The sequence below is a fragment of the Lampetra planeri genome, chromosome 39 (genome assembly GCF_965212315.1).
Source record: "Lampetra planeri chromosome 39, kcLamPlan1.2.h2, whole genome shotgun sequence".
Classification (NCBI taxonomy): Eukaryota; Metazoa; Chordata; class Hyperoartia; order Petromyzontiformes; family Petromyzontidae; genus Lampetra; species Lampetra planeri.
In genome coordinates this window covers 3,674,170-3,684,877 of record NC_136145.1, presented here as the reverse complement: position 1 = coordinate 3,684,877, position 10,708 = coordinate 3,674,170, and the positions used below count along the sequence as shown (strand labels likewise).

Genomic DNA, 10,708 nt, shown 5'->3' with positions numbered 1-10,708 from the left:
CCCATATTTAGGGGCTGGGTCCGAACAACAAATGGGCCGCTGAGGAAAAATATTTGGGGCTACCGATTACGGAGGGCTTAATGCCAACCGAGAGCGTAAATAAGCAATGAAGCGTACAAAAAAGGCATTTATTACACGCTTTCATTAAACTCGGTCTGTTGTTGTATCCTCAAATATTGTAACTCAATTTTAACCCACTTCCCAAATGTGGTATCGACTGCAAACTTGATATACTTATGCCATACTGATGACAATACTATATTCTATCATAACAGATAAACAACATATATTTTAAACACTTTTTTATGTTATGTTTAGGCTTGAGTCTAATTGTCCACGGTCAACTGACGTTGGCTGTAATTGGCCACGGTCCCTTACGTTATGACAAGCTTCGGGGCCACCTCCTGGAGTCGTGGAGTTCTTCCATTACTAGTACATTTCATAAAAGCGTGTTTTAAAACAATTTTTTTTTAAATATTACTTGTTTTTTACATTGGTCACATTTGCAATTTCCCCACACAGACCAGGGCCAGCAGCACGACGGGGCGGATGCCCGACGGCCAGTTTGAGCCCGTCTCGTGGTCAGTGTGGTTCGGTGGCACGCATGTGCCACTGCCTGGGACAATGCATTGACACTCGGCACGTGTCACCGTGTTGTCTTTGTGCAGTTTCATCCGAGACATTGGCCAAAATGTGACGCGTTTGAATATTATTTGCATAAATCGTATCGCTAATTGCGCAATCGAATGTATGCGATCAAGTACAAGCGTAACAAGAAGAAAGTCTGTTTATTCGTTTTTATTTCATAAAAAAATCATATTTACAAATAAGATATTGCAATTGCCGGTGATGCACATCAACAGTCAAATGTAAATTCGTAATAAAGTTTTTGGGTGAGATCGCGTTCAGATGATGACGTCATGCTGCTCGATTTAAGACCGGAAGCAGGTGGATGGCTTCACTATTCTGGCAAATCACCCGATGATGCTGGATGTAATTACCAGAGGTGTGGACTCGAGTCATGTGACTTGGACTCGAGTCAGACTCGAGTCAGACTCGAGTCATGATTTTGATGACTTGCGACTCGACTTGGACTTGCATAACAATGACTTTGTCCCACCTATGAGATGTGGACTCGAGTCATGTGACTTGGACTCGAGTCAGACTCGAGTCATGAATTTGATGACTTGCGACTCGACTTGGACTTGCATAACAATGACTTTGTCCCACCTCTGGTAATTACCAGCGAAAAGTCGTATTCAAATTGTAAATCGTGGATTTACTCTCCAACACAACGGTGGGCTGAAGTAGTAACTAATTGGCGTTTTTGTTGGAGGGTTTCGATACATTCATACTGATTTCGTACATCAAGATGGAATTTTGTAGGCCTCGGCAACAACCAGCCACGACTGAGAGATATAACTTCCGGCTGATGATGCAGTCTTCTGTGCACGATGTGCTACGAGAGAGGGGCAGGGCATTCGTTACCTTCCCTCGCTTCACAGAAAAAGTTAGAAGGGCATCATCACAAGCCTGCCGTTGGAGACTATCGGGTTACCACCGTCCAGGTAAAACCCGCGTGGGTGGAAAACCCAGATGGATGACAACCCTACGACGAAACACCGGCCGCGCAAGATGCCCGTCGTAGGCGATCTGGCTTTGACCCGAGCAGCCCAGGAACTGGCACGTTTTTTCAGGTGGCAGAAATCGTTTTGAAGCGAGATCCGATTCCGATATTTGCAATGGGCTGTACGTGTATGTACATGTACGTTGAACTTCTTTCGCAGCGTACGTAGCCAACCGTAACAATCGGAGGTGCGGGGGAAGGACAACAAACAAAACACAGTTTTGATAAAGCGCTAAGAAATATGTCCGGGTTTGGCCGAGTGGATAAGGTGTCAAAACGCAGTTTATTCTGGCAAAGAACCACATCTCCCGATACCCAGGAGTCCAACCTCTGACCATGCAGGTCTCTACGGGGTCTCTCTCCGCACTGCCCCCCCACCTCAATTACCACCCTCTTCCCGGGCGCACGCCGGGGTGCGTAAAGCAATCCCACCCCAAGCTTCAGAAATGGGGATAAGGGAAGGGTCCCTGTTGCTAATGCCAGGGGTTCCAAATCTCTACGCGCACAAAATAACTTAATGTTCAGTACGGCCTGGCAGCACCCAGCCATCACTCACAGGTTCTATTCTACGCTCGGCGTATGGAGGCAATGTGGTTCCGGAGCCGAGAGCCAACGTCGAGGTCTCCTTGCCACGAACGAGGGCCTCAGGAGAGCATTCGTCTGTGTTGAACTTCTTTTGCACCGTACGTAGCCAACCGTGCTAATGGGAGTTTTGCTGCTACTCCCCCATTGAAGGAGAGCGGGTTACGAGTGGTTGAGCCAATTTACGGGCGGGAGCATCGTCCCGCCGCACAAACGAGGAGAGCGCCGCTCGACCAAGAGCCAACATCATGAGAAGCAGCCAGAACGTCAGGCCGATGGAGCCCGACACCTGTAGGAGGCACCTGAAAGATGATCCTTTCGGAGGCACCTTCGGCACGAGCCCACGATGATCCTCTGGGTCAGATGACGTCCAGCCTATTCGGAGCATCACGCACAGAGGCGTTTGTGGCGGTACTAGTTTTAGAAAAGTCTTAAAACGAGATTTATTTTGACGGTGGTGGTAGTGTTAGAACTATCCTTCATTTTTGGAGGAGACACCCGTAGAGTCTGTGGGGATCCTCTTTTAGGAACGGCCTGCATTGGTATGTTTGGCTAAATCCTATATGAGGACTATTCTACATATTAGGAATTAGTAACTGGAGAAAACACAAGCATACAGGAACGATAACACTGAAGACACACTATCAGAACGGACATGCAGTCAGGAATCCACTTGCTGTACTGCCAGCTCTTGACCACTTAGGCTCCGCAGAGTCGGGAGTTTCACAAATCTTCTTCATCCACCAACCCTCGCCTCCAAAAGAGCCGTATTACAGCTGTCCACCACCCCATACCCGGTCCCATCCAGGTTCAGGCATCCGCACCAAAACGCTTACGTAGGCCGTGAACGATAAAATTGCACGCAAAGCGGCCAGCGCAGTCTCTGTCGATGATCCTCACACCGCTGGCACCGGCGTTCGACGGTTCAACGAGTGAGAGCGACGACGGGGGGACGTGGCGATTTGTTCGGGCAGCAGGTGTCGATCCTAGGGGTCTTGCAGCATCTGCAGCAGGTATTTCTCAATGGCGGTCTGGGCTGGAAAGAGGCATTACAATCAAGGCATCAATACAATACATACACATATATTTATATATATACACACATATATATAACTCATCCACTTAAGAGACAGAAGATTTGGGAATGCGCTCGCCGCTGTGCTACCGCCCGCACAGACACAAAGACAAAGATCACACGTATAGCCTAAACAGCCTATTGGGACAAGTGCTGTTAGCACGCAGCACCTATCAAGGCCGGCATAGCACACAAGGGGATGGGTGACCAGCGCCACGCCCAACCGATTGTCTCCCCAGCGGTGATGGTTACACAGCGCACTAGGTACTCATTTGAGGCTGAGTCGACTTAGGGGAGGCCCAGGACTGGTTCAGATAATCGTCACTGGTTGGCCGTGAGCAAGAAATGAACTCGCTTTCCCGGGTTCGTAGTGCAACACGCTAACCGCTACACTGCCGCTCCCCAAAGACACACGCACAAAAGATAAAGATCCCTCGTATAGTCTGAACAGACTGTTGGGGCTAGTGCTGTTAGCGAGCACCTATGAAGGGGCCGGCACGGCACACGAGGGGGTGGGGTGGCCAACACCACGCCCGGTCACCTTTGTCTCCCCAGTGGTTATGTTTACACACCACACCAAGTACTCATTTGAGGCTCAGTCGACCTAAGGGAGGCCCAGGACAGGTTCAGCTAATCGTCACTGGTGTTGACCGTGAGCAGGAATCTAACTCGGGTCTCCGGGTTCGTAGTGCAGCTCGCGAACACCTACACTACCGCTCCCCACACATACTCAGTCACACAGGCACAAACATACAATGGCAACGACACACAATTAACAGTTTTCAAATTCTTGAGCGTGAAGCCGCAAGACAAGACAAACCAGTGCGGTGGCCCAGTGCAGCTGCGAGCTCCAGTGCGTTTAGTCCCGCTTCCGTCTCCGACATCACGTCCGCTCCACTGTCTGCGACACACGTGCACGCAAGGAGTTATACAACGCAAGGCAAGCAGCGTGCCATATGTTGGTTCCAATCCAAGCCATCGACAAAACTGGTACTACTTCGCCTCTCAGTCACAAAGGTCAAAGCAATTTTCTGCTCAAGTGAGCATCAAGGTGGTGCTCAGCTCAGATTTCCAGGCCTGAGCCATTGGTGGAAAATCCTCATTCCTATGGCAGAGGCGAGTCTATCCACAGGAGAACCCCTGTTGACTTCCCCACATTGGCTTGTTGTCCTTCCCTCGCACCTCCGATTAGCACGGTTGGCGCGAAAGAAGTTCAACGTACACACACACAAGGTGGAATTAATTTTATTCACCCCCAGGAGGGATGATGGGCTGAGTCAGCCCCAAACCAGAATTTCAACTCACAACTTTACGATTGCGAGCCGCTCACAAATCGATTGCCAGCCTCTCGCCGAGCCGCAGTAATGAATGTACAATTTAGAATAAAAGTTGCTTGGTATTTTAACCCTTTCCCGTTCAAATAACGTACGTGTATATCATTAGTTTTACTTCCGATTCAATTCCGATGACGTACATGGAATGGAACCAGAAGAAAAACTAAAATAAAATAACTTTATCGAAAACGAGGCTCCCACAACACCATGCGGGAAGGCGTTTGGCACAGTTTGGCACCAGCTATTGTAGAGTGCGGTCGTGTCGCTACGGTTATCTGCGGTGAATAAAACGTCTTTCAAATCAACGGCGCTACACCCCTCTAAATATAAATTAACGCTGAACCGCTTGTACGTTCTGAGATTCAGCAGTGAACGGGTCCCACCCTGAGTGAGAAGTGTAAATGGGTATGACGGGAGACCTTGAAAAAGTTTTCGAGGTATTGGCGACTTCAATGTCGACACTAGTGCCATGAGGTTGTTGCATGAAACGAACGGGTCCATATCTTACTCAGTAGAAGCTCCACACAGCGCACGTGGTTCCCGTGCACAGCATACAGAAGGGGTGTCCCACCGTTCTGTAAGCACAGAGAAAACACATCATGTCGCTTGGAGCACGTGCCGTAAGCGAACACCCATTCAGGCTGGCAACGGCGCGCAGGAGGTAGAGGTGTGCTCAGAAGCAAGTGGTATTTAGAGCCTACCCTAGGCCTATAAAAATTGTAAACTATTAACTATTATATATTTTACCTAGGCGAGGCCCACTGAGCTATATAGCTCATCAGAAGCGACCAATGATAGCTCAGGGAAGTGGCTTATCATGCGGATATTTATGGTCCCAAAATACTCCAAACGCATGTTTCTAAATATAGAGGCAAAAACCGGTGGATCCGGAGAAAAATCTACGCGGCCACGGGGTGGACATGCAAACTCCAAATATACACCCGCGACCTCCTGTATACCAGGCGAGGTAGTTAACATCTCGCCACCTTGGCGCCCATGGTGTGGTCAACTTATTTAAAGTAAAGTCAACTCGGCATTCATTAAGTTCCAAGTGTGTTGTGCGAACATCAGCGCTGGACAGGGTTCTGGCCACACCACCACTTTGTGCGAGCCATTACCAGCCGTTACTGCCCTCTGCTGACAACATGCGTGCCTGCTTAGACGCGCACACACTGAGTGGAGCCACATTGCACAACAGTGGAAGTGGGGGACGAGGCCAGGGTGGCGAGCGACGGTACGCCGTGCGGGCGGGCGGGCGAGCGAGTTGGCGGGGGGGACGGGTGAGCGAGTTGGCGAGGGCGCGAGGGCACTCACCCAGTCGTAGACGTTCACGTCGGCACCGCGCAGCAGCAGCATGTGTGCGATGTCCGCGTGCCCACTCGTGCAGGCAAGGGACAGCGCGTTCTCCCGCTCGCGCGCCACCGCAAACGCACACGCACCCTGCACACACACACAAAGTATAGCCAAAGTATAGCCTTACAGACTACTGGGGCAAGTGCTATTAACGAGCTCCTATGAAGGCCAGCACGGCGTACAAGGGAAAGGGTTGCCAGCACCACGCCTGGCCGCCTTGTCTCCCTAGTGGCGGTGTTTATACACCGCACAAGGTACTCATTTGAGGCTGAGTCGACCTAGGGGAGGCCTAGGACCCATTCAGATAATCGACTCTGGTGTTGGCCGTAAGCGGGAATCGAACTCTGGCCCATCGGGGTTCATAGCGACGCACCCTGGAGACACACACACAAACCAAAGAATAGCGTAACATACTACTTGGACAAGTGCTGTTAGCAGGCAGCTATGAAGGCCGACACGGTGCACGAGCCAGCGGTGTGGGCAGCACCACGCCCGGCCCCGAGGTTGCTGGGGTAAAGGAGCGACGCGACCATCGCTGCTGCGTTCCCACAATCGCCGCTACCTTCTTGAGCAGGAGCTCCACCACGGCGATCTGTCCGTGCGCGGCCGCCCACATGAGCGGGGTGAGTCCACGCTCGTCCATCACGTCCACCATGCCATCTGTGGAGGGGTTAGATCACGGCGGCGGGAGGGACAACACAGAGAATAGCGGAAGTTGAATGGACAGAAAAAAAGGGGCAAACTAAATGAGAAAATCCATCAGCGTGATTATCCTAATTAATTACCTACGTGACTTTATCGAAAAACCTAAGAGTATGAATCCTTGCAGTCACGAAAGCTTCAAATCTAGAATTAATTAACACCGCATTATAAGCACAGAATACATTCCGCCGTGCTATAACGGCTATCAAACTGGACTGGCAATCCGGTGGTTGCAAAGTGAAATTTTCCGGAGCGCGGCAGTTGAAACATCGGGCAGATTTCTTAAAACCTCCTGGCCTCCATCCACACCCAGCTGTAGAACTCGGTCGAACGGCAGGTGGCATGCGGTGGGGTAATGTGTTGGCGCTCCTCCCACCTCTAATGAAATATTTTTTTATTTACCAGATAAGGCTCACTGAGCTATACAGCTTTTTTTCAGATGTGACCTGGCCACAAATGATAGCTCAAGGAAGTGGCTTATCGTGTGGAAGTTTATTGCAGCCAAAATACTCTAAATGCATGTTGATTCTAAATGTGGAGAGGAAAACCGGAGGACCCGGAGAAAATCCACACGACCTCGGGGAATGAGATATACAAACTCCAAATATACAGGGGTCAGGGTCGGAATCAAACCCACGACCTCCTGTATACCAGGTGAGGTAGTTAACATCTTGCCACCGAGGCACCCATTGTTCTACATCAAATACTAGACCAAGTACCCGTACAGCACCTATCTCTAGAGCTGCCTGCATCGGAGGCCTTTCTACCAGCAACGGCATGAGCAAGAAATTACAGAGATGCACCTGAACCATCTTTACAATATGATATATAGCTGGCTGATGTTTCAGAAAAGAAGGGCCAATACCTGAAACGTCAGCGTCTTATAAAACCACGTGAAAAGCGATAGCACATGTTGTAGATGCATAAGCAATTAAGAATTTCGGCCAGCAGTGGAATAATCACTGCTGATTATTATGAAAAGGATAACGGTGACAGGAGACGGCCGTGTTCTCACCTTGATCCAGTCTTAACGTCAGATTCTGAAGCTCCCCCTGAGCAGCCAGCTGATGGAGCGAGAGTTCTGTGGGTCAAGGGAATGGGGCATGCGGGTGACAGGTCAGAGAGCAAGCGGGCGGCCACGGTGCCGAGATGTTAACTACCTCGCCTGGTATGCAGGAGGTCGCGGGTTCGATCCCGACCCTGACGCCTGCTGCTGTACATTTGTAGTTTGCGGTGTCTCTCTCCCCGTGGTCGTGTGGATTTTTCTCCGGGTCCTCCGTCTTTTTTTTTTTCTCCTCCACATTCAGACTCAACGTGTGTTCGGAGTATTTGGCCGACATACATTTTCCACGCCGACAAGCCACTTCGTCGAGCTGTCATTTGCGGGGGGGGGGGGGGGTTAGTTCGCTTCTGAAAAAGTGCGCTTACACAGCTTAGGGCGAGTGAGCCGCGTTGGATGACGATTGACTCACTGGCGAGCAGGCCCGGCGTGTTGGACACCTCGTTTCCCCGCTGCTTGTTGGTGAGCGCCGTGGACTGCTTGACGGGCGAGAAGTGCTTGGCAGCCGACGGCGTGTAGTTCAGACGCGTCGGGGGACCCGGCTCCCCCAACGGGGACACGGGAACACCGCTCTCCGCTGCATCCCGTGACCACAAGATGGGCAAGGTGAGAAGGGGCGGGGGGTTTGGCAAAGGTATCCTCCAGCGTCACGATCTGAAAATATCACGTCCCCTACCGCTACCATCTCACACCTCGACTCCTATCACCATGTCTACCACCAGCCCTATGCGTGTTACTACTGTATGTTGAACTTATTACCCACCGTACACGTCCTCTCCGATTAGCACGGTCGGCTAAGTGTGTGGTGATGATGGGTGTGGCGGGGGAAGGTGGTTGTAGGGGTTTATGGTGGTAGCTGTAGTGATGGTGTGGTGGTAGTGATCACCTTTGATCACCACAACCATCATCACAACCATCATCAATACGACCATACCAGAAACGTGTCAAAGCACCACAACCATTAAAACAATCAACAGCAATCCCCTACCATCACGTCTATCCAAGATCATACCACCATGAACCCCGTCACCACCAAATTCAACACCACAATCACCACACCAGTATCACCAAAACAACCGCCACCACGTCTTTATCAAGGTGCATTGAAAAATGTTGATACTCCGACTGACGCTCCTACTGTTGTGGAGTGACTCATGCAGCCAGCTATGGCTGCAGAGTTTGGTAGTACATGTTGTTGACGTCGTTTATTGTGAAAATTCGGTCACAGTTCCTATGACCACTGTTTCATTGCTTTTATGGCTTTATTTTGGTGATTTTCGAAAAGTTTTTTGGTTTGGCCATGTTTGTTATAGTACAGAGTTAGACTGATGGCCTTAATCTAAGTTGTTTTGTGGTTGTTGTTTGACTTGCATCCCACTGGGATTTTTGCACACAGCGTTGGTGTACGGTGCTTTTTCTGCAACATTTTGCCGTCTTTTTTTGGATTTTCTGTTTGCACTCAGTCACATAGTCACTTTAAGATGTTTTTTGTTCACTCATTTGAGGCTGAGTCGACCTAGGGGAGGCTCAGAACAGATTCAGATAACCATTACTGGTGTTGGCAGTGAGCGCGAATCGAACTCGGGCAGCCGGGTTCGTAGCGCAGCGCGCTAACCGCTCCACCACCGCTCCCCTTCACCAAGACAAAGGTCCCCCGTGTAGCCTTAACAGACTGCTGGGGCAAGTGCTGTTAGCGAGCGCCTATGAAGGCCGGCACTGCACACGAGGGGATGGGTGGCCCCGGCAAACCCCCTCGCCACCACAAAACATTCGAATCCACCTCCAACATTCCCATTCATCACCCCCCAAGACGACCACAACAACCAAACGTGTCCCACCACGACCCCTCCCTCGACCCCTTCTCTCCCGGCCACCGGCTCCGTGTCTGGACCTTTGAGGAGGACGGAGGCGACCTCGAGGTCCGAGTTGACCTGGTCCTGGAGGTTGAGGCTGTTCTGGGCGTTCAGCGAGTTGACGAAACGCGAGCAGCCCTTGAGATCGATGCGCCCTGCCGAGGCCAGCTCCGTCTCCACGCCGCCCGCGGGCGCCTGGCCCGCCCGGGGAGGAGGAGGGGGAGCCCCCAGTGCCGGGGACGTGCTCTTGTCCTCCATCATCGCGCTGGGTGGGGGGCCCCGGTGGCGAGAGGGGGGCCCTCGATTTTGGGGGGGGGGGGGCAGGCGAAGTTGTCACGACGGCCTGGCCGGTCGGGACACGGGCGCGACCATTCTTGGTGAGGGGGGGATTTGGGGGGATGGTGGGAGGAGTTATCACGACAGCCACGGACGCGACCATTCTTGGTGAGGGGGAGATTTGGGGGGGTGGAGGGGTGGAGGGCAGGCGAAGTTATCTTGACAGCCACGGACGCGACCATTCTTGGTGAGGGGGAGATTTGGGGGGGTGGGGGGCAGGCGAAGTTATCTTGACAGCCACGGACGCGACCATTCTTGGTGAGGGGGAGATTTGGGGGGGTGGGGGGCAGGCGAAGTTATCTTGACAGCCACTGACGCGACCATTCTTGGTGGGGGGGAGATTTGGGGGGGTGGGGGGCAGGCGAAGTTATCTTGACAGCCACGGACGCGACCATTCTTGGTGAGGGGGAGATTTGGGGGGGTGGGGGGCAGGCGAAGTTATCTTGACAGCCACTGACGCGACCATTCTTGGTGAGGGGGAGATTTGGGGGGGTGGGGGGCAGGCGAAGTTATCTTGACAGCCACGGACGCGACCATTCTTGGTGAGGGGGAGATTTGGGGGGGTGGGGGGCAGGCGAAGTTATCTTGACAGCCACGGACGCGACCATTCTTGGTGAGGGGGAGATTTGGGGGGGTGGGGGGGCAGGCGAAGTTATCTTGACAGCCACGGACGCGACCATTCTTGGTGGGGGGGAGATTTGGGGGGGTGGGGGGCAGGCGAAGTTATCTTGACAGCCACGGACGCGACCATTCTTGGTGGGGGGGAGATTTGGGGGGGGTGGGGGG

At 52.1% G+C, this 10,708-nt stretch overlaps 1 protein-coding gene across 1 annotated transcript; it reads right to left on the bottom strand.

Moving 5' to 3' along the window:
• Positions 1 to 782: 782 nt before the first annotated feature.
• Positions 783 to 9,891, bottom strand: ANKRA2 (ankyrin repeat family A member 2). The gene is made up of 8 exons (XM_078612604.1): positions 9,625 to 9,891; positions 8,146 to 8,310; positions 7,689 to 7,754; positions 6,534 to 6,631; positions 5,933 to 6,058; positions 5,127 to 5,193; positions 4,105 to 4,185; positions 783 to 3,245 (listed from the first exon to the last, which is right to left on the bottom strand). Exons 1-8 carry the CDS (start codon positions 9,845 to 9,847, stop codon positions 3,196 to 3,198), a joined length of 876 nt encoding a protein of 291 aa, XP_078468730.1. The 5' UTR covers positions 9,848 to 9,891; the 3' UTR covers positions 783 to 3,195.
• Between the last annotated feature and the right edge of the window lie 817 nt (positions 9,892 to 10,708).